Raw genomic sequence first — 23,524 nt, 5'->3', positions numbered from 1 at the left:
CTTCTCGATCGATGGATGTCTGCGTCCCTCACCGAGCCTCGCTGGAGGCAAGTGTCGAGAACCCTGTGCTGCCTGCCGGGAGTCTCCAGTTTATGATCGGACCGTCTGGTCCCTTAGGGACAGCTTCTGGCTGGCACTGTCCCTGCATCCCAGCCCACTCCTCCCCCCAGTCGCACACGCGGAGCCAAGCTCTGGGGGCAGCCTGCTGCCACGCTCTCCCTATGACCTGGGCGGTGTCTGCTCGGCTTGTTCTTTGCGAGTAGGTAAGAAAGTCCAAGTTCTAGAGCAGTGAAACTTCGAGGAGACTCTGCATGGAAAGTGTTGGAGGCTGCACGCAAGCACTCACTCGACATTATTATATGTTGTTATGAATGCTCTCCGCTCCTCTCCTCAGTAGTCACTCCTCTAAAGTGGGTGCAGCTCCTAAACGAAGAGCGCACCCTGGTTTGCTACAACGTTCTTTTGACAACTCCTTCAAATAATAAACACTTACACATTTGACCTGCCATTAATCCCTTAGAGACTTTGTAGCTGTGGCCTCTCCTCCAGGCTCTGTGAGGAGCACCTGCTTCATGGAAGCTTGTTTTCTGACTTCCTGGTGCACGGGGACAAATTCCAGAGCGGGGCTCTTAGCCTCGGCTACAATGGCAGGCTTCAGGACTTCTAGGAACTGGCAGAGAACAACAGTTCCATCTTTGCGCTATAACTCAACCCTGGCATTGTCTCCACTGAGGCACACAGGCAGCAAACAGTGTGACGGGCAGGACCCGCCATGTATTCTTCTCACTGGCAGGTGCAGCCGTCAGTATTGCCAATATCTTTTAAGCATATCACCCCTTCTACACTGTGGTAATTGTTGGTCACGAGGGCAACGTTGGTACTTTAATGTATTAATTAAAAAACACATATGTGAACACTCCAACAATTTTGGTTGTTGACAATTTGACGTTGTATTTTAATGTAACTCTTTTCCTTTGTCCATCCTGGGTATGTTATCTTAAGCACTTAAAAGCATTGTGCTGGGAAGGGGCCCATAAACTTAATCACATATCCAAAGAAGTCCATGACACGAAATGATAACTGAGCCTTCATTGGGATCTTCAGAGCCTTGAAAGGCTCTGGGTTTGGAAAATGTGCAGACAGGAGCACTGGGAAATGCTGTGAATGTTGGAATGAAAACCATAGGTTACTAACAATAATCTGATGAGGTTGTATAAGGGTAACAGGCAACAATCTCCACTTATCAATAGCAAAGAGGTTATAGAGAGAGTGTATCTGGTATATGGAGGTGCAAATGCAAATAGCCAGCAAGCACCCAGAATACAAGTTTGACATTTAGGCAAGAGGACAGACCTGAGGGAGAGACTTCAAAGTTATCCATACAAAGGTAACTCATGAACCCATAAGGTGAATGGAGCAGTACCTTGGAGACTCCCTACATTTAGGTGGCCAAGAGACAGCCCTTCCTTTGTTGGTAATGCACCTCTGTTATTTCCCAGATCATGGTTGCAATTCTGACTTTCTCTTTCTTGTCTGCACTGACTAGTATCACATTGTCATAGCGTTCTTATGGCTCAGCTTCTCCGCACTTCATAATCCTCACTGCTGTCAATGAATATTCTTCAAGTGAGTTTCAAAATCGAGCATAATGAATCAAGCCACTTTAAGAGGATTAGGAATACATAAACGCTATAAAATGAAATACACAAAATACACACAACAGTGATTTATGCTGAGCTGATCCCTCATCGCATCGCACCTATCTGATTCGTGTTAGTACTTACTATTTAACTTAATATTTAACCTTTGGTGCTGCAAGAAGTAATCAGTCATTTCTGGATTTTGAAGGGATCCAAAAGGAGGGTGAAACCCTCGTCTCTTGGGGTTTGCCCTGGGTATTCTCAACATTTCTTTCTTTCACCATCTTAATGAACCAGAGACTGATACACATTTCAAAATAAACATAATAACTTCTTAAAGACAAAGAGAGAATTTGCATAGTGAAAAAAGCCATTAAATCACTCTCCACCACAAATCGATTTCCTATTCAACATCAAGCATATGTTGTAATGTGTTTCCTTCTATAAAAAATGTAGTCGTGAATATAAAACATGCTTTTAAACACTGTTCCTTTCTCAAGGGAAATCTGTGTGTGAATGTCTGTGTGTATGTGTGTATGCTCTTTGATTCTCTTACTTTCCAAACTTCTCATCCTCAAACATGGCAGATTTCTGACCCAAAAGTTGTAAACATTTTAGTAGCTGATCCCCCCAAATAAAATCAATGTAAACAAAATTTTTTTTCCACCAGTAAAGGGGCTCAACCCTCCATTATGCCTCTTCTGAATCTCCTGTCATCATCTATGGGAAACACGGACCCAACACCCATGACAGGACGATACATTGCTACATTTCCCATTTTCCTCAACAAATCTGGAATGCTTGAAACCCCCAAAGTAACTAACCCTCCAAATTGTCACTAAAAGCAATGATGAAGGCTTTTTGGACAAAGTAGTGACTGTCCTTGTCAGTACAAGCTCTTATTACAACCATCCTTTACTATCACTCTTGCAGAGAAATGGGGAAACAGCCTGTGCTAGTTCCCTTCATATGAACCAGATTTTCCGGGTCAATCTCAGTGAGAACTAAGCAGTTGTTGGACGTTCGAGAAGCCAAGAATGTACAGACTGTTAGGAGAGAGCAAGCTATTGACAGCACAGACGGGAGGACTTCTATTTTAAACGAAAATCGTGAAGTTGTCTCCCTGACCTGTGAATCTCTCAGAGTGTCAGGGGCTTTTGGAAAAGGCTGAGACTGACGTGGTAAAACCTGGAAGAAGAAAACAGGCAGATCTCAAAGCACGAGCTGTCCCGCGTCGCTATACAATAGAGTCGCTGTGATCCCTCCACAGGAAATTTTCTTTTTTTTGCTTTCCTCAAGGGTAACAAACACAATTCCGGGACAGAGCTGAGACTAGGTTGCGGTCAAGTGGCAAGGCTGAGCTGGGAACCAATCAGCGCGCCGCGCCGTGCTTGTATATATACACACACACACTCCAGGGCCAGGCAGCTCAACTCCGAGACTTTATTATTATTATTGTTTTCTGTACCTTCCGCCAGCCGAGCCCAGAATGTCCGAGGCCGCGCCCGCCGCGCCCGCCGCGCCGGCCCCCGCCGAGAAGACGCCCGTGAAGAAGAAGGCCCGCAAGTCCGCAGGCGCCGCCAAGCGCAAGGCGTCTGGGCCGCCGGTGTCCGAGCTCATCACCAAGGCCGTGGCCGCCTCCAAGGAGCGCAGCGGCGTGTCGCTGGCCGCGCTCAAGAAGGCGCTGGCGGCCGCCGGCTACGACGTGGAGAAGAACAACAGCCGCATCAAGCTGGGCCTCAAGAGCCTGGTGAGCAAGGGCACCCTGGTGCAGACCAAGGGCACCGGCGCCTCGGGCTCGTTCAAGCTCAACAAGAAGGCGGCGTCCGGGGAGGCCAAGCCCAAAGCCAAGAAGGCGGGCGCGGCCAAGCCCAAGAAGGCTGCCGGGGCGGCCAAGAAAGCCAAGAAGGCCGCGGGGGCCGGCACCCCCAAGAAGAGCGCCAAGAAGACCCCGAAGAAGGCGAAGAAGCCCGCGGCGGCGGCGGCGGCCAAGAAAGTGGCCAAGAGCCCGAAGAAGGTGAAAGCGGCCAAACCCAAGAAGGCGGCTAAGAGCCCCGCCAAGGCCAAGGCCCCGAAGCCCAAGGCGGCCAAGCCCAAAGCTGCCAAGCCCAAGAAGGCCTCCAAGAAGAAGTAAGCATATGGGTTCGTCGAGAACGTCGTAAAGGCTCTTTTCAGAGCCACCCACCGGCCTCGGGAAAGGAGCTGTGACACCGTGCGGACGCAGGGGGCGTGGCGGGCAGAGAGCACTGCAGCTGGGGGGCGGCCCCTACGCAAGGGACGCGGGTCCCAAGAGCGACGCCTAAGTGCACTGCGGGCGGTGAGAATTACTAGTAGGGGTTGGAAAGTCTGGGGACTATTTTTGGCACTAATTCCCCCTCCCCAACGTCCGATGGTTCGAAATGGCCCACACTCCACGCGAAGGCAGGAGTAATTGCGGGGGGGAGGGGATGACTCAACTGCACGCTAACCCAGCCCTGTTTGGGGAACCCTGGTTGTGTTGTGTACGATTTGCCCACTTTGAAATTTGCACTTGACGAGCCAGTGCCATTCTTAGGTTAGGAAAATACTTTAGCCACCGCGGCTTTTCTGCACCGTCTCCTGGTAGAAAACCAAGACACTAAGGCAAAGTCCAAGGGTTCCCTAGCCAAGCATACTGCAGAAACCCAGGTTCCTTCCAGCTCCAGCATCTAGGACGTCAACACGCCACTAGGTGTCCATTATGCGAAACCCACCCCAACGCAAGCTGTACTAGCCAGCGAGAAGCCGTGCCCACACACCCACCCATAATTAGGATGTCTCCGGGAAGGTTTCACTTTAGATTAAAAAAAAAAAAAACAACAGCTAACGTCCTTGAAGGCGCACTTATACTAGCTTCCGGGAGCCTAGTCTAGACCTTCTGATTGGGTAAAAGAAAAGTAACGAAACAGCCAATGAAAAGCTAGACCTGCAAGTATCTTTCACATTCGCATTTCTGACAACACGCGAAAATTAATCCAATCGCAAATGATCTTACTAACCTCATTAGAATACCGCATCTATAAATAAACGTGACCTTGCCGCGGCTGATTATTCCCTTAGGTCTTAGCCACATTGTCTTAGGTTTTATCGCCGCGATGCCTGAACCCACCAAGTCCGCTCCCGCCCCGAAGAAGGGCTCCAAGAAGGCGGTGACCAAGGCGCAGAAGAAGGACGGCAAGAAGCGCAAGCGCAGCCGCAAGGAGAGCTACTCGGTGTACGTGTACAAGGTGCTGAAGCAGGTGCACCCCGACACCGGCATCTCGTCCAAGGCCATGGGCATCATGAACTCGTTCGTGAACGACATCTTCGAGCGCATCGCGGGCGAGGCGTCGCGCCTGGCGCATTACAACAAGCGCTCGACCATCACGTCCCGGGAGATCCAGACGGCCGTGCGCCTGCTGCTGCCCGGGGAGCTGGCCAAGCACGCCGTGTCCGAGGGCACCAAGGCCGTCACCAAGTACACCAGCTCCAAGTAGACTCGCCAAGTAAGCGCCCTCTTCCCCAACCCCAAAGGCTCTTTTCAGAGCCACGCATGCTTTCGATAAATGAGCTGTAATCTCTTTTGGAAAGCTGTTTCCGGGTGTCATACGTTTAAGTCTAGCTACGACTCCCACCAATTTTCAGTTACAGGTGCGTAGAAAGTGTTTGCAAGTAACCGTGTCAGGAGCCATACCTACCGTAAATTACGTGCTCACGTTGAACGAAAATGGTTCTAAACAACTACTATCCCTTCAATTTCACAAAAGTAGGTAGTCAAGTGAAAATCCCATTTGAGGACACAGCTCTCCACTCCCTGGGCTGGGCTGCAGATTGATCATGAGGCACTTGATAAGGAAGGAGCTTACCCAGAGCACAAAGGAGCCTGCTCTGAAAACTTTGTTCTCCTCACCTTTGTTTTTTTTCTTTTTCCTTTTTAATGTATAGAGATGATACTGAAAACAGCCGAAGGCCGTGGGAGCGTCCCCGAAAATGTACGTGGGCTTTTCTGGTCGGCCTGCTTTGCAGCTGCTCCCATATCTGCTTGCTCTGAGCAGCCGGCCAGGGAGGGGGCCTCTCTGGGGGAGGAGGGTGGCAGAGTCTATACTGTATCCAAAAGTCGCAGCGGGACCGGAAGGAAACGTGTCCGGGCTCTGAGAGGCCTTCCAGTCCTGTCAGTTACTGTCGCCTCTGTCCTAGGAAGTCCTATTTCGCTTACAGTCTTTGGGAAGCATTCAGCTGTAAAGTCCTCTGGGCCACGAGACAGAGGCCCACTACTCAGTCCCATCAGGTGTGTGACTGTGATGAGGCGATGGGTCCCCCCGGGACCGAGGCCCCCTTCTCAGCACCCTGGCCGCTTCCCTGGCGTACCCTTGAGGTGAGGCCAGAGTGGAGGTTGGAAGGGAAGGAAAGCCTTTCGGGCAGGCAGCGGTTTCTTTTGCACAAGTTTCGCTGGCCTGAAGGGTTTCAGCTGCTGGGGAGTGAGGAAAATGTAGACTTTATTATTCGCCAAGAAACCTGATGAGAAATCTTTCCTGGTGACGCTGACGCACCTGCCGGGTCACATCCTCAGGGTAGAAGGTGAGCTAGAAACGAGCACACACACAGACACACACACATGCACACAGACCCACACTCGCCACGGAGGATGGCAAGGAAGAGGGTGCCCTGAGCCTTGGTGCTGAGCAAGGTAGATTCTGCCACCGCCAATCTGGACTACTATCCATTGGTTTCTGGCATCAATATCACAGGGATTCAAACACCCAGGATGAGAATTAATTTAGGGATTAAGCCCAAGCTGGCTTTGTGCCCCTGAGCACCTGGGTAATGCAAATGCAAATCCTCTCTGGGGAAATGAGCTTCATTGTGGGCCTCAACAAATCCCCGCATAGGACACCTGGAAGAAAAGGAACTAGAGGCTTTCTACAGGACATTAGCACATTATTCAACAAGACACTGTGGCCGAGAATAAGAGCAGGGAAATAAACAGAGTAAAAGGAAATTAACAGATACAGATTTCAAGTGGCTCACTTTAATTTCTTTAAAAAGAAAAAAAAAAGAATTTGAAATATGTCAAAGGACTAAGATGCTAGTAAGATCCTTGACATATGTCAAAATTCCCCACTAAATTGTTACATGGCGATAGTTCACAGTATTTCTAATAAATTAGTTCATTCAAGAGATAGTTATTGAACGTCTTTGGGACAGACACTGGCACGGGCACTAGAAATACAAAAAGAGACGACGTTGTCCCAGACCATCTGGAGCCCTCAGATTTGTAGAAGATCAAGAAAACTTACATCTAATTGCTTCCTTTTTTTTTTTTTTTTTTTTTTTTTAATTCATTACAATCTAAAAAAGTGTTTATCACTCTTTGGAACTCTGCTGGCAGGGGAATAGACTTATACTCATACGGGAACTACAAAGTTCATTAAATTAAGGTAAAATATTCATCTCAATATTTGAGTACGAAACAGAATCTAGAAATACTAACAGACATAGTGCAAAGTTCAGGTACACTCCCAATAGACTCCCCTCACGTCTGGCACCAACTGCAAAGTTGAAGGGTCTCCAAAACCATCCTCGGATTTGATCATTCACTAGAATTATACCACAGAATCCACTAAAAGTTGTTACACCCAAGGTTGGGGGTTATTTATTACATCAAAAGGATACAGATTACACATAAGCCAAGGTGAAAGGCACATGGAGCACAGGCTTCCCAACTCAGAGCTTCTGGTAGGTCCTTTCCCAGTGGAGGCCGGGGGAGGGTTTATGTCTCCCTGCCGCACAACAATATTGGCACAACACACAGACATCGCCAACCTAGGGGATTTGTCATATGAACATGGTTGACTGTCCACGTGGCTGAACTTTAGTCAGCAGGCCCTCTGGAGGTAGCCCACATGCCACATGACCCAAAGCCCCCAACATAAGTGACATCATTACCCTATCCTGTGCAGCCCAGGGCTTCTAGGTAAACAAAGATCATCTTATCACGCAGGACATTCCATGAGCCTAGAGATCCCCTCCCAGCAAAGGGCAAAGGCCACATCTCTCTTTGGATAAAATTGGTTCTTCACCATACACATCGTCGTAAGAAAAACTATAGGTTTACAGTTTTGATTAGGTGGCTATGATTGACCATAACTTGAATTCTCCAACTATTTTCTTTTTTGATGGTTCTGTCAATGGTTTGGGGTATTTAGATCAACTGTGGACCCAAAAGTTATAAGGAGATTTCTAATTGAAGATAATGTTTTTGTACTTTATTCAGATGAACAACTTCAGCAGTCTCCTCCCTGACTTATACTCCCACTGCCCTCCACACCCTGGCGGCAGCAAAGAAGACTTAGGAGAGGTGGAGATCACGCTGGGGAAAGTTCAGAGTTCTTCACCTTCATTTTGGTGGCGTGGGCACACAGCGCTACATAGAAGAAAACGCTCCCTTTGCTTTACATGGACAGCGGCACTTGACTGACCTTTCCTTTCAACAACCCTGAAATTCGCTACCGTGGAAAGGGAACAGGAATTGTAGAAAAGTGAAGGACTAACGTTTTCGAATTTTGTCTAAAAGTTTAACCGTGAACGTTAAGCTGCATTTCATAAATACAAAACAATAAAAGTATCACAGCCAAATGGTGGCTATTTTTTAGGAATAGGGAGAAGAAGGAAGGTGAGAGGGACTGAGAAAGAGAAAAAGAATGGAAGAAGCAAATGGCTACTGTGAAAGGGAGCACCAGAGCCTGAAGACCAAGGGGAAGGCACAGAGGAAGATAGTAGGAGAAAGCAGAGAGGGAAAAGAGGGAGATGAAGAGTTACACCTTGTTATGTGTTTGACACTTCAGCTGGGAATAGCACATTTTACGTGCTGACATACGCCCCACATTTCTTGGGTTTGGGGGTGAGTGGATGATTACAATGTTACAACATTTGAGAGACACTCTAACCAGCAAATGCACATGGCGCCCTTCAATCCGGCTCTTAACTTGCTCTGTTCATTCTTCTTCATTACCCTTAGCATAACTGACATGAATTTGCATATTGTTGGTTTCCTCTTCCCATTCTCCAGGCTCTAAGCTCCATTGGGCAGAGTTAGTCCTTTTTGCTGCTGACTCCCCAATGCCTAAGGCTGTTTCCAGACACACATTAGGCTCTCAATTAGGATTTACAGCAATCATAACCGCTTAAAATACACATATAACAGCAGGGATAGAGGATGAACTGAATTGTTGCAAATGTTTAGTAGACTTAGCGACTCAGTCTTTTTGGGTCTTACTTTCCACAACTATATAACAATAATAAAATGTTCTAACAAGTAGTGTATTACTAAGGATTCAGTGAGGTAAATCTTGTAAAAGTCTTAAAGTACTATGGACATTTATTAACACTTAACAATTGTCAGCAAGAACTATATTTTCCTCAGTTGCTGAATTAAAAGGACAATCAGAGTAGCCAACTTTTCGCAGGTCAAAAACTAAGAGACAAAATATGATCTTTGAGTGACTTGAATCCCGCCACAAGAAGTATATTTGGGGATTTGTAACGAAGATCATGTTGCTTAGGAATATCTCTTGATTAAGGATGGTTTGAGTCATTATCTGCTCATGTGAAAATGACTAAAGGTAATATTGGAGTAGAGATACCTCATAGCGCATTATACAAACACATGTGAAAGAACTCTCTTCCTTATACAGATTCCTTATACAGATATCAGATACACACTGATATCAAATATCAGTGCTGATGGCAAAATGGCACCTAACAAACAAACCCTTTTTTATTTCTTCAATTATAGGAGAAATATGAATGCAAAGAAGAAATGAATGTAAACACGAACTGAAAATGTGGATGAGCTCATAGAATTTATCAAGTATGAACGTCTGTTTTGCCTGAGAATGATTGATTAGTGTGCCTACCCTGCTCCGATCTAACCCATCCTGGTTTAGTGTACATGGATTCCGAAAGCATTATCTCAGTGTAAGAGCCTAAATAAAGTGCTTTAGTATTTTCATTTCACTTGTTGTTTTAATTACGAAAACAGAATTTACTGCTGTTACAGGCCTACAGGGAATCATTATTTATAATGGACTATGTTTGCTGGAGAAGTCTAAATGAGGAGGGCAAAAAGTCTGTAAATGAGATGTTAAGATCAATAAAATTCGTGGAGAAATGGAATTCCGCATTCCTTGCTGACCCACATCATTCCCCGAGATCTCTCCTTTCTAGACACACATTTATTTTTTCACTTTATCTTCTGCTTCGAAGTCTGAGTGGGTAAGGCCTCAGCACTGTTTTGGCTCTAGTAACGATCTTGGAGGTAAGTAGCTTGATTTAGCTCAGCTGACATTAAAAAAAAATTTTTTTTAATGTTTAGTTATTTTTGAGAGAGCGAGAGAGAGCAAGCAAGAGGGAGCACTAGCAGAGCAGGGGCAGAGAGCAGGAGAAAAAATCCCAGGCTGGCTCCAGGCTCTGTGCTATCAGCACAGAGCCTGAGGGGGCTCGAACCCACAAACCATGAGATCATGACCTGAGCCTCAGTCCCATGGTCAACCGACTGAGCCAGCCAGGCGCCCAGCACCTCCGGCATCCGAATTAAGGGAACCACAATACTTCGAAGCAGTCTCAAACGTCCGCGTGCACCAAAATCACCTGAAGTATTTTTTAAAACGTAGATTGCGGGGCCCCACCTCACAGATTCTGATTCACCAGATCTGTAGCAGGATCCCGTTATTTGCGTCTCTATATTACCCAGGTGATGCTGATGCTGCTGGTCCAGGGAATCACACCTGGAGAACCGTGCTTTCAACTAGGAGAGGGGATTTCCTTGAAATACGAATAGCAAACAGCAACACAAACCCGATCACATTCAGGTCTTAACTGAAATCGAAAAGTCCTAAAAATTGGCAGCCGCCCTCCTCCAACCTTCGCGACCCTGTGGCCCGGCAGGCCCCGCCTCCCCGGCCAGTGTCACAGCCACGGCCCCCGCGCCGGCTTCCTCATTGGCCCGTCCTGTCACGCCCCCACACGCTGGTTTCTCATTGGCCCTTCTTGCCACGCCCCCTCACGCCGGCTCCTTCCGTGGGACTTCCTGCAACGCCCGTCCACACCGTCCTCCTATTGGGCCGTTTCCGCGGCAGCCGGTGGGCCCAACGAACCTCACTTTGCGCCTGCGCCACGTTACGTGCTTCCGGCTCCTGGGGGTGGGGGGCGGGGTCGCGCGTCTTCTTGGCCCTTCCGGCCACCGGCGCCAGGCTGCTTCCCGTGTCGCCCCTGCTGGGGCGCAAACCGTGGCGACCCGGCCTCGCCGCGCGGCCGCTGGACGTTCGCAACAATCCAGCGGGCCGTCCGCAGATGAGAGCGCGGAACCGAGCGGTGCACGGACCGAGCCGCGGGGCAGCAGCTTCCCTGGTCGGCCTCCTCTCCGACGGTTTCCGAGCTGGCCGGGCCCTGCTGCCCAGTGGCCGAGGACACCCTCGCAGTGGCGGCGCAGGACGCCCGGCTTGCACAACTCCGATTTCCCGTCCTCATATTTGTAGGACATTTCCTTTGAGTTTTTGAATGTTACATAGTTTCTTTTACGATATGCACACTAACCCATGTATTTAGAACTACTTTGTTTCCAAGCGTGTGAGAGGCTTTTATTTTTACTATCTTAAAAAAAATACTCTTTAACTGCTCTAAAGGTCGATGAGGATAAAAGAGTGCAATATAGGGGCTCCTGGGGGCTCAGTTGGTTAAATGTCGGACTTTGGCCCAGTGTCCAGCTCTGCGTTGACAGCGTGCAGCCTGGAACCTGCTTAGGATTCTGTCTCCCTCGCTCTCTGCCCCTCCCCCTCCTCAAAAATAAACATTAAAGAAAAAATTTTTTTAAGTGCAGTATATATAAAACTGGTACCTATTTTTTCGGTACCTATTGTTACTTTTCTGGAACCAGGATTGAAATTTTGAAATTTTAAAATGAATACCTTGAAATAAGTCAGATATTCTCTATACGTTAAACGCAGGAATCACAGATGAAGTTATGTTTATCGTGTTGTTCAAATCTTCTATAAGCATAAGCATTTTCCTTGCCTTTTATATGAATTTCAAAGAGTAGTATATCGAAAGCTTGCCCTACACCTGTAGACATGAAGTAACCTTGAATCTGGCCGTTGCTGCCATACATAGTGGCTGTTTCGTCGGGTACATCAAGGCCCTGAAGTTTACATTTTATCAGTGGATTTTTATTTTATCTTTATGAATTATAGCTCTTTCTCATCTCCCGAAGTTCTATTTCATTACTTTTAAAAATGGGCCTGGTTTTGAATATCCCTTGCTTCTTGCCTGTATTATTCCATTTTTATTTCTTCAGACTTTCAGCAAATATTTCAGTCTCTGAATTCCCATATCGGAAATTCTCTGTCTGAGGGAGAGGAGGGGATCTCTTTTGTTTGGAAGCGTGACTCCTCATACTGTGTTTTCCTTCTCAATTAGGTCACATTTATTATGAGTTTCTATTTAGACACCCCAAATTTCTGGGAGAGTTCCTGGAACGTAATATGTGTTCAATAAATAGTGGGTGAATAGTTAGTTGGTGATACATAGATAGATAATAAGTAATCTGTGTGGACCTACAGAATTGGGGTTACAGATGTTTCCTTCCTGAGGTGGTTTGTTTGCCTCCACAAGGCACTAGAGGGCGCAACGAACCCACCGTTCTTTAATCTGGAACCTTTCACTGAAATAGACTAGGCTTTTGGTGAAATCCTGCTTGTAAATTTCCTCTACCTTTCTCCACAGCTCCACCTCTGAGACAAAACAGGTTTCCTCTTAGAAATCTTTGCTAGATTTTTTTCCCCCTCAAGCCTGAGCTTTCTCAAACGCTCTGGCTCTCGCTTACTAGGTGTCTCCAGTTCAGTTTAAGGGTCTAGAGTCCTTTTTATCCCCAAGAGGCTGACATCGACACAGTGCAGAATCAGTAGGGCTTCGTCTACTAGCTGTTTATTGTTCTGGGAGATTTGGGGAGTTTTCCTTGGATTTAGGGAGTTTTCCTTGGCTTCTCGTGATCTAGGCAATGATATGCTAGAGTGTTTTGGCTGTTTCTCTACTCCTTAGCTTTTTTGCTTCAGGACGGCTTTCCAGAATATTTTGTTTTCCACACTGGAACTAAAATCGCTTGTAGTGTGTACCTCTCTATCCCCACCAATACTTTGAGCTTTAAAATTTGGTTAATATTAATACTGCTACACTTGTTTTCTCTTGATAAGCAGTTTCCAGGCATATTTCCCTTCATTCTTATTTTCCTTTATTATGACTTCTTAAATCCATACATGATTTATTTTCAGACTCAGGAGCACTTTCTAATGCACATTTTGAATTACACACAGCTTCTTGGTTTAGGAAAAAAATCATTAACATCATAAAAAGATAAAATATTGTACATATTCCAGAACTCTAATGTTGGGGAGGAAGAATTCCTCTGTACTTCAAAGTCCTTGTAGCTGGACTAAGAATCAAATTGGTATGGGACGGGTTAACAGTTGAAAGTCAAAATTAATGGAGTACACACACAGAATTCACACAGACATGGGAATTTCAAAGACTGGCAAAATAAAGTATGTATGTCGTCCTGAACTAAGGAGAAAGGGGTAGGGGTGTGGGACTTCAGGAGGAGGGAAGGCAATTCACAGAGGAATCAGAAGAGCACGTGTTTAGTACTTACATGTTTGCCCTGCTTTACAAATGGATCGCTCGGATAAAATTTACCTTTGTGAATCAACCTTATTCAAGGAAAGACCCCCCCAACTTAGATTCTTTTGTTTGGTTAAGGGAGGGACAAAAGTTTTCTTGAGCTGCTGGGTCTCAAGTGTCTTGAACTCAAAATGTGTCAAAATGGCATAAGCTGGGAGGGTGGGGTGGGAGGTACACGTCCTGAACCCCTTCACTTTCCCCAGCTGAAACTTCTTGGGAGTTTCATTTATTCAAGGTCGGTAGTTTAATCTCCTTGATCTGGTCTCTTAGTCGTGACCATAGCCAAACTCATTTCAGGAGGCAGTGATCAAGGTGTATTCTCCAAGGTAGGCCCATGGTTCAAATAGGTATTAAACAAGAGGCATTTCTATGGAAACAAAAGAAAAGCAATGGTTGATGATTGGATCTAATGTAAACCCAGTTTTTGAGTCACAGGATAACCAGCTGAGAAGACTTCTATATGGCAGAGTTGAAACCATCTTCAGACAGAGCGAGGGCAAGGACTGGCAATCCGATAGATCTTCCTAGATTGTAGTTCAGGGGTCTCTGGTGATCCTTTGAGGGGCCCATAGAGCAACCGCACACAGACTATCTACGCATGAGCTATTAGGGCAATTTTTTCACATCAAGTCATTTATACTTAGTTTGCAGGGCTTTGGGGAAAAGGGGAAGTTTCAGCTCTCAAAGAATTCAAAGTCAGAAAGACGAAAGAAAAATCAAAATGTTAGCTTAGAGACTTGTGGCCAGGCGCTGGAGGACGCCAGAAGAAATCACGATCCAGTGCAGTTTATAACATATAGTATTAAAATCTAGTATCTACAAAGATGTGTGAAAGAAACGTATTTTCTCTGTATACTCACCCTCATTTTTACCAAAGATAGCCATATTAACAGTATTTTGTTTGCAAAATAAGTCTAGTTTTAAGATATCTTGGCCCGATTATTTCCATAAGCGCAGCAAGAAGTGTGGTTGACGGTATAGACTCTTGAAAACCTGCTTTGCTGGAACTTTTCATAAGGAATCTCAAGATCAAATTGGTAATAGCCTCTCAAGACCAGAAGCCAAACCAAATGCTTGCCCTCAGACTTTGCCTGCGATACCTGTACATCTGGGTGAATTCCTCTCCTCTTGAGGTCCCCCAGATATCCTGAGGTTCCTGTGCCTGCCAGAAAGTAACCTGCTCTACTCACCTAGTAAGGTAGCTTGGAATTCTGTAAGCAAGGTATCAGGGTGATATTTCCTGGCTTTATTGGCTCCATAAAGTCAGCCTTAGTTCCTCAAAGTTGATGGGTCATAACTGAGTCTCTGCACATCTCTCTCAAATACGACAATCTAGTCAAAGAGTCGGTAGTATGACCATTGTTCCCAATGACGTCTTGTCATAAGGAGAAGAGGTACTTATTGAACTTATATAAATAAACATATTGCCATCAAAATATAAGAATTCTCACTGAGACTTTCTGGATGGTTCAGATAGGGACAAGAGCTAAAGCTTTCAATTTGTTCACAGAGGCATATTTTGTCAAATTGCTGAAGTCAGTGAGCTAAGAGAAGAGGTTTTCTTAATCTGGAAAACAAAGCAAAACATTTGTTTAAAGTCAGCAATATTTGAAAGACAAAGTCATATACAGCAAAATTATCTTCCTCAATTCGTTCGGTCCCATGTTATTCTTGTTTGCTTGAATCCAGTTTTTCCACTAGTCCTGGAAATTTTTACATAGTTCCATTTTATGGTCTGAAGGTTACCAGAAACCCACAGAGTTTTTTCCATGAGTGTGACTAAAGATAAAGTATATTTGAGGGAAACTTTATAGTGACATCTGAGTACAAGTATAGCTGTATCTTATAAAAGACTTAAAATGGTCGTGGTTAAGGATCTGATTTGAGTTTCATCGCAAAGCAATTGACAAGGAAACTTTGTTATTTTTTGTGACATAGAACACTTCAAGACCTCAGATTTCTAGAAGTTTCCTATCAGTTTAGATGATGTATCTATATGAATACCCACTAACAAGGTTTATCTCTTCTTTCATAATGCCTCCCATGTAATTTCACATACCAAATAAGCCTAATTAGTTTAATTTCTCATCAAAACTGTTTCTTGAAATGTTACAGGGGCCCGCTAGAAAATTTCACTCAGATTATGGTCAAAAGACTTCATTTTAGAATATGATTCTGGGAAATATGTCCAAAAAATAATAATAACAAAAGATGTGAATATTCAATCATGGATTGAATCATAAGGATCACAATCGTTATGAAATTATCCATTTGCAACTAATATGTAACTATCCATTGAATTGTAACAGCAGTAAAAGATACCAGAGACAAATTCAGATGGTTACATAGTTGTGAGTAAAATTTAGCTTTTTTTAATATTAACACTAGGTTTTCTTAAGTAATCAAAGACCTGATAAATATGCGAAATTATCCTGGCAAACAGAATCATTGTTTTTTTTAGGCGGTTAACTTAAAAGGTAAAGAAAACATTTGTTCACAATTTCTTATGAAGAGCAGAGCAATAGTTGAAGAAAATTTTGTACTTGTAGCAAAGAGAAAACAAAAACTTTGCACCCACCAGAGTGCATCTGATACTGAAACTTGTTTACTAATTTAAATTTGTCCTAATCTTAGCCAGTACTGACCACATATAAAGTTTCCTTCCAAAGAATCTTTCTCCATAAACCTACAACTTTCTCTATTTAACATTCCGATAACTGTCTTTAACCAACCAGTCTTGTTTTAAGGCTTTCTTTTGTCTCAACAAATATGTCTTTTTATTACTCATACTTCTTACCAAAAGCACATATCTTACTTTCCTTGCATACAGAGCTGTCATTTCTAGCCGTCTTTATTACATTTATTAAAATGATTTATTACGATGATTACTGCTTAGGGGCGCCTGGGTGGCTCAGTCAGTTAAGCATCCGACTTTGGCTCAGCTCATGGGTTGGAGCCCCATATCATGCTCTGTGCTGACAGCTCAGAGCCTGGAGCCTGCTTCAGTTCCGGTGTCTCCCTCTTTCTCTGCTCGCACTCTGTCTCTCTCTCTCAAAAATAAACATCAAAAAAAACTTTTGAAAATGATTAATGCTTAGAAACCTCAATTCCTCTTGAAAACTAAGTAGGAAGCAATTGTGAACTGTTACACCACAACTCTTCATATTGGCCAATTTATGAATATGTGATATTATTTTTAGAAACATGGATTTTTTCCTAATATAATCTTTCAGTAAAGCATAAAATGTTTACTAGCAAACCTAAATTTATCTTTAGTTTCTCTGTGATAAGGCAAAAGTAGATAAACATGCTCAGTACTTAATATCTCATTATTTTGTTTTATTCGGAACAGAGCTAGATCATCAACAAACTTAACTTTTACCCATTATTTAACTTACAAAACTTTAAAAGGTTAGCTTTCCAAAGATTTTGGAAGTTATTTAGTTTACCTATAAGGCTTTTTACTTTATTTACATCTACATAAATTATGTGTTCTAACAATTATGCATAGACTACCCCGCAAAAACTTCATGAAGTAGGTATTCTAAGGTTTTTTTCTTCCTAACAAATTTTGCAACAGAAATGATGGGGGTTTGGGGTGATGATGCGGTGGTCCAGAGCCAACGGCCAAGAAAGAATTCTTGAAGATGTCTTTGGTGCAAAAAAGTGATTTTATTAAAGCATGGGGACAGCATGGGCAGGAAGAGCTGTATGGGGTCGTGGCGGGTAGCTCATTATATATCCTCAGGTTGGGAGGGGGTCAGGGATAGAGTAAGTCTCTAGGGTATTTTGGAAGCAAGGTTTCCAGGACCTTGAGGGGCTGGTGTTGTGAGGAAAACACCATTTATTTACCATTAAATAAAACCTCAACCGTGAGACCCTTCAGAAGTATATCAGGGGCCATAAGCTTGGAGTATAATTGCCAACATATACTTGGGGGTTAAAGATAAAGGAGGTTTGCAAAGGAATTTTTATGTGTTTAAGGAGACTTACAGGATCCTGGGGGGGTCAAGATAATGTTAAGCCAAGACTCCTTTTTGCCCCCCAGCAAAGTGTCACCATCAAGGCAGATGAGCTCCTAGAAGGAGGTCACTCTGCTGGTTTCAAGGACTTGTCACTGGGGGGTAGACAGTTAAGGAAATTTAATTTTTCATTTGCCTTAGTTTCCCATCACCATGGCAAGCACTTAAACCCCCTTCCATCTTGATGAGGGTGATATTAGGGCTCCAGGAAGTGGAGTCTATAGGTTTCTGGGAATTAGGCTGTGGATAAGATTGCCTTTTTCTTGCAGTTTACTGAGCTCTCCATAAACTGAAGGAGACTCCTGTCCTGCAGGACTGTGATCTCCACGAGTCAACCATTTGCTTTCTTTCCTTTCCCCTGTTCTTGGGTGGCCAGGAGTGTCTGAGGAATGTCACACATGCCCCACCTGGCGGGGAGGGGTGTGGGGGCATGCTGTGGGGGTGGACGGAAGGGTGCTGTTAGCCTGTACTTTGCCCTCAGCTCGCCCCACGCCCCCTCATCAGAAATACCATGAACTTACTGGATTCAGTAAACACAAACAGGATAAAAATTTTATATTTCATGGTGATAACTCAAAAAGCACGTCTATTTTAATGAAGCCAACAAACTGCAATTAGCCTCAATACCAAATATCTTCCCAGATTATGTGAATTTGAAAATCATTTGGATTATTTTCTACCTTTCTGAGTGTTAGAGTGCCCAATCTTTACAAGCGTGTGCCAGCTTCCAACCAAATATTGTACATTTAGTTATATATAAACTGTATATAAATATAGTACGTATTCATTGTAAAAATACCATCCAGAAGTAGAGAAAATCTCTCACATTAAAACATACATGGACATATACACACATATCCTAATATTTGTGGAGAGGACATTATAGGCCCAATTATCTATATATCCACCTATCTGTTTATTTTTTTGAAAAACTTTTCCCGAAAGTTTGCCTGTCAGAAAGATTGGCTCCTGGGTCCCCGAGAAGATGGGGGTAGAAATTTTACATCGAAAGGCAGAGACAGAGTTTTCTTCAAGGTGTATATTTGGAGCCCACCTGCCTGTTACGGTAGTTGCTATAGTCTGGGCAAAAAAAGTCATAAATTTGCATTTTAAAAAGGCCTCTTCCCTATCCTCCCTTTTTCCTTTCTTTTTTTTTCCATTCAGTTTCAGGAGAGTGTGGGATGTGTTTACATTTCAAAGACATGATGAGATTTATAATTTCAAGGGACAAAGAGTGCAAAGAAATTTTTCTCTAGAGTGTCAGGGTAACTGCTATTTAGAATTTACCCTCTTTTAAAAAATACGGAACAATTTTCTTTCAATATCCTGATTTTTTTAATAATAGCCACAAACATTTTCAAAGGAATATGCAAGATCTGAAAATTGATAAAGACAGGTGGGCTTTAACTTGTTTCTAGAGTTGTGGTTGTGGTTGTGGTTTGGTAGAGATTTGTAAAATCAGGACACGTGACCCTAATCCCCCAAAGACTGGATTATAGCCCGAATATCAAGGGATGGCCCATCTTCTTAACTGAATTTGCTTCTTTATATCAGGGAGAATTTTAACTAAAATGGGAACCAAAAGATCTACACCTTTGTAAAGTCTATATGTAGCCGTTTAATAACCTTGTTTTTCTGGGCACACAATTTAAATTTGGCTTCTATTAGCCCCTGAGTATTGGCCTTTTGCAAATCATTTGCAGGAAGGCCTAGGAGACACGGTGATCATCTATTTCCTCAGAAGGCAAAGTTGTGAACGTAGTCAAATAATCTTTCTAATTACTCTCTAAATTTGGTAGGATCTTTTGATAGCAGACATAAAGGGGCTTTATAGTTTAAAAGCTCTGCTGTTGCCCAGGGGACACTTTTCTTTTTTTTTTCCCCCTGCAGGGGCGAGTAGGGAAGAGTGGATCTAGGCTACCACTGCCAAGGACATGGTGTAGCAATGCTGAGGCTTGACAGAGCCCCGTTACAGAGCCTTGGAAAGTAAGAGCATGGGCACCCCTACGGCCAGTCTCCGCTGCTTTTGTTAAACTCATTTCCAGGCTTTCAGTAATTACGTGAGCAACATCTATACTCGGAACCAAGAGATTACGCCAGTGATCTCTGTAAATCCTGTAGGGAAAGGGGAATTAAAAACAGGCAGATGCGGCCAAATTTTAAGAAGGAGAATTTGCAGTGGCTGTGGACATTTCCTTTTGTCTTGTGTCTAATTTCCGTTCTATTACCTCATCAAAGGAGTCACCAAGGTGAGCCGTTATAAGACAACTGAGAGCTCTTTAAATATATTTTTCAAATACAGCCAATCTAAAGGATCCCTTGTATGGCCATTGACGAGTAGGATCTATTAATAATGACTTGAAACAAAAAGCCTTTTAATGGCTTACTCCAAGACACAACAGGTGTCCAAAGAGGGAACAGAGGATGCAGACTCCTGGTCCAAAAGTTTAGTTCGTAATTAGTCTAAGAAAGCAAAGGTGTTCATCACACAGGCAGTAAGGACGATATAGTGAAAAAGATGTCTCTGATCTCCCATGAAAACATGATACACCTCCAGTCACAGACCCACGAATCAGTGATAAGCGGGTAGGCGCTTCTGGAATGGAACTTTCCAGCTCTAACAAGTGGGGAAGGTTGAGACGACAAAGATTCCTACGGGCCAGAACTCTCGTGACAAACACACCCGGGAGGTGGCACAGCCAGCCAGCCAGACAGGGAATCTGGGATCCCCAGTCTATTCAACTGGCCATCGGCGTGCACCTGATAAATGTACCCTCCAATTGGTCGAGACCAAAGAGAATATTCTCGTTGCTCAAAGGCCAAGCTCTTAAGACACAGAACAAAACAAAAGGAAAGTATTAACAGATCTAAGCCTTGGGTCTCATGGAGCCAAACTAATTCCTAGGAAGTATTTGCTGTGGGGTTGGGGACTGCGGGTTGTTTTAGAGTGTACTTCCGTGCACAGGAGTTTTCTTTTTCCTTTTTTCTTTTTTTTTTCTTTTTTTTTTTTTGATGTTTATTTACTTATTTTTGAGAGAGAGAACTCAAAGTGGTAGAAGGCAGAGAGAGAGAGGGAGAGAGAATCTCAAGCAGGCTGTGCCCTGTCAGCACAGAGCCAGACGCGGGGCTCGAACCCACAAGCCGTGAGATCATGACCTGAGCTGAAATCAAGAGGTGGACGCTTAACCGACCGAAACCCACAGGCGCCCCTGCACAGAAGTTTTCTCGAGCTGGTGTACCTACTATCCATATAACCGTTTCCAAGAGCAACTCACCTTACCGCGGGAGTTTTCTTGAGCCGGCCAGCACTCTAACAGCTTCTAAGTGTTCAATCCATCCTCACCAATGGGGTGAGGGCTTCCAAGAAGTCCCTTAGCAATGAGTGACAAGCAACGTAAAAGACACAGACAAACGAAAACAAAGACCATCTCTGGGAGGAAATGGATCGGTTACCAAAGGGTACCGGTCCAAATCAACCAAAGAGCCGTTTAGCCAAAAGAACTAGTTCCACAAATATTTTCTCCTGCTAATCTAAATGTCAAAAGAGAGAAAAAGGAAGCTCACCACTCTTGCTCCATCAGACTCCACAGACAGAGACTCCAAGAGGCTGACGTGGTAAGAAATGTGACCTTCCAGCTACATGTCAGACGACCCAAGGATCTCTAAGCTGCTGCAGTATCCAGGACAAACAGTGCCCAGTGAGTTAAAGTACCCTGCAGACTATGCCAGCCTTTGGGGAGCATGAATTTCTGTCTGTCCCTTCAAAGCTCCTTCTACACAAGTTGGCATGAAAAGATTTACAGGAGAAAACCAAATTTATAGTATACATACAGGGAATCCACAAATACATGGAAATTCCAAAGATAGGCTAAATGAGGTCAATAAATCATTCTCAACTAGGGGGCAGGGGGTAGGGGGTTGAGATTACAGAGGAAGGGAACGTACTTCATAAGGCAATAAGAACAGATGTTTGGTCATTAGATGTTTGCACTTTCATTCACATGGGATGGGGCTTCAGAGCTGACAACCAAGAAAGGATTCTTGAGATGTTTTTGGCGCAAAAAAAGGTGACTTTATTCAAGCACAGAGACAGGACCCATGGACTGGGATTGTGAGTGACTGGTTATACACTATGGAGTAGGAGGAGTGAAGTCAAAAGGGAGGCCTCCAGAAAGACTTGCATATGCTAAACAGGACTCCTAGTAGATGCCAGGGGCCTTGCTATTGCCGAGCTAGGGTTGTTTTCCCACTAGTAAGACCTTAACATTAGGACACTAGGGGGTTCCTGAGAAACGTTATACTCTATAATTGCCTCAAATATTTGTCAATGGGCTGCAGGTTATAAGGAAATTTAATGTTACCTGCCCTCTCCTTTAAAAAATTTTTTTTAAATCTTTACTTATTTTTGAAGGAGAGAGACAGACAGAGTGTGATTGGGGGAGGGGCAGGGAGAGAGACACAGAACATGAAGCAGGCTCCAGGCTCTGAGCTGTCAGCACAGAGCCCAACGCGGCGCTCGAACTCATGAACCCACGAGATCATGACATGAGCTGAAGTCAGAGGCTTGACCCACTGAACCACCCAGGGGACGCTACCGGCCCTTTCTTTCTTGCCTTTGTTCCCACATCACTATGGAGGGGACGGTGATGTTGGGGCTCCAGGAAACTGAATCTAAAGGTTTCTGGAGATTAGACTATTGATAAGATTGCCCTTGTAATTTACCAAGATATTTGTAAACTGATGAAAATTCATGTCCTGCAAGACTGTGATCTCTATCAGTTAACCATTTGTTTTCTTTCCGTTCATTTGTTATTAGGTAGCCAGGAGAGCCTGAGGAATATCACTCCTATCCTGTGGAGGGGGGGGTCTGTGCTACCTTGTGCTCCGCCCTCGGCTTGCCTCATGCTCCCTCATCAGATGGATCACTCAGAAAAATCTTATCTCTATTAATCACACTTATTTTGGGAAAGACTCTGCTCCCAATTTAGATTTATCTGTATGGTTAAGAGAGGGAGAAAAGTTTCTCTTGAGCCTGCAGAGTCTCTAGCGTCTTCAGCTAAAAATAACCCACATGCCAGACAGACACACTAGAGGGGGGTGGCCAGGCCTAACCCGAAACACTATAAAATAATCAGCACTTCTTACACAAGATTGCTTCCCTGGCATTCCAAAACAAAAGAACATGCCTTCTAATATCCAAAATTAATCAACAAATTAATCTACATTGCTACACACTAATCATAATTTGTTATAAAATGGTTTAACGGGACTAAAGCGGCCAGGAAGAACAGGGGAAAATTTCTCTCCGGAAATGACCAATAGGAGAATAGAGCTCGAACCAATCAGGCCACACGACGAACCCACCAATCAGAAGTCTCAAAATGAATCCTATATTTGCATAAAGCTGCCTACAAATAAGCAGGATCCTGGCGCCCACCCCATTTTTTCTCCTTTCGGAAGACGACAAATTTGAAATGCCTGAACCAGCGAAGTCCGCCCCGGCCCCGAAGAAGGGCTCCAAGAAGGCGGTGACCAAGGCGCAGAAGAAGGACGGCAAGAAGCGCAAGCGCAGCCGCAAGGAGAGCTACTCGGTGTACGTGTACAAGGTGCTGAAGCAGGTGCACCCCGACACCGGCATCTCGTCCAAGGCCATGGGCATCATGAACTCGTTCGTGAACGACATCTTCGAGCGCATCGCGGGCGAGGCGTCGCGCCTGGCGCATTACAACAAGCGCTCGACCATCACGTCCCGGGAGATCCAGACGGCCGTGCGCCTGCTGCTGCCCGGGGAGCTGGCCAAGCACGCCGTGTCCGAGGGCACCAAGGCCGTCACCAAGTACACCAGCTCCAAGTGAGTGCTGGGAGGCACGATCCAACCCAAAGGCTCTTTTCAGAGCCACAAATTTTCACCACCAGAGCTGTGCGCTGACACGCGCTGGCGTCTTTCTGGGCATTGTTAGCTTACTGGGGACACCCGCGGGAGAACCCGCTACCGGTTCTTTGGGAGATTCTGCCTTTGGCTCGGATCGCCGAGGGCTGTGCGGACGTCGCCAGCAGCATAACCGCCCGTGGGCAGAACGGCTAGCGCTCACTTCCCGGATCCTTGCAGGTTCTGGCCCCTTTCCTAAGGCTTGC

General features: G+C 44.7%; 4 protein-coding genes across 6 annotated transcripts in view; 3 read left to right on the top strand and 1 right to left on the bottom strand.

The window, feature by feature from the left end:
- LOC109252602 (histone H2B type 1-C/E/F/G/I) overlaps positions 1-23,524 on the bottom strand; it is a 110,233-nt gene that overhangs the window by 67,319 nt on the left and 19,390 nt on the right. The window lies entirely within an intron of this gene.
- LOC109252575 (histone H1.4-like) lies at positions 3,093-4,829 on the top strand. Its single transcript, XM_019425159.2, has 2 exons — positions 3,093-3,770; positions 4,719-4,829. Exons 1-2 carry the CDS (start codon positions 3,130-3,132, stop codon positions 4,723-4,725), a joined length of 648 nt encoding a protein of 215 aa, XP_019280704.2. The 5' UTR covers positions 3,093-3,129; the 3' UTR covers positions 4,726-4,829.
- LOC109252600 (histone H2B type 1-M) lies at positions 4,754-9,648 on the top strand. 2 transcript variants are annotated; one of them, XM_019425185.2, is made up of 2 exons: positions 4,754-5,143; positions 9,433-9,648. In XM_019425185.2, the coding sequence occupies exon 1, from the start codon at positions 4,754-4,756 to the stop codon at positions 5,132-5,134; it is 381 nt and encodes a 126-aa protein (XP_019280730.1). In that variant the 3' UTR covers positions 5,135-5,143; positions 9,433-9,648. The 2 variants fall into 2 exon arrangements, with proteins under 2 accessions (XP_019280730.1, XP_019280729.1); XM_019425184.2 differs by lacking the exon at positions 9,433-9,648 and adding an exon at positions 7,912-8,273.
- On the top strand, positions 22,593-23,290 carry LOC109252609 (histone H2B type 1-C/E/F/G/I). Its single transcript, XM_019425195.2, has one exon. It carries the CDS (start codon positions 22,864-22,866, stop codon positions 23,242-23,244), a length of 381 nt encoding a protein of 126 aa, XP_019280740.1. The 5' UTR covers positions 22,593-22,863; the 3' UTR covers positions 23,245-23,290.

Source organism: Panthera pardus, unplaced genomic scaffold (assembly GCF_024362965.1).
Source record: "Panthera pardus isolate Hobbes unplaced genomic scaffold, ASM2436296v1 HiC_scaffold_17, whole genome shotgun sequence".
NCBI classification, from domain to species: Eukaryota; Metazoa; Chordata; class Mammalia; order Carnivora; family Felidae; genus Panthera; species Panthera pardus.
This window is presented reverse-complemented; position numbering and strand designations above follow the sequence as displayed.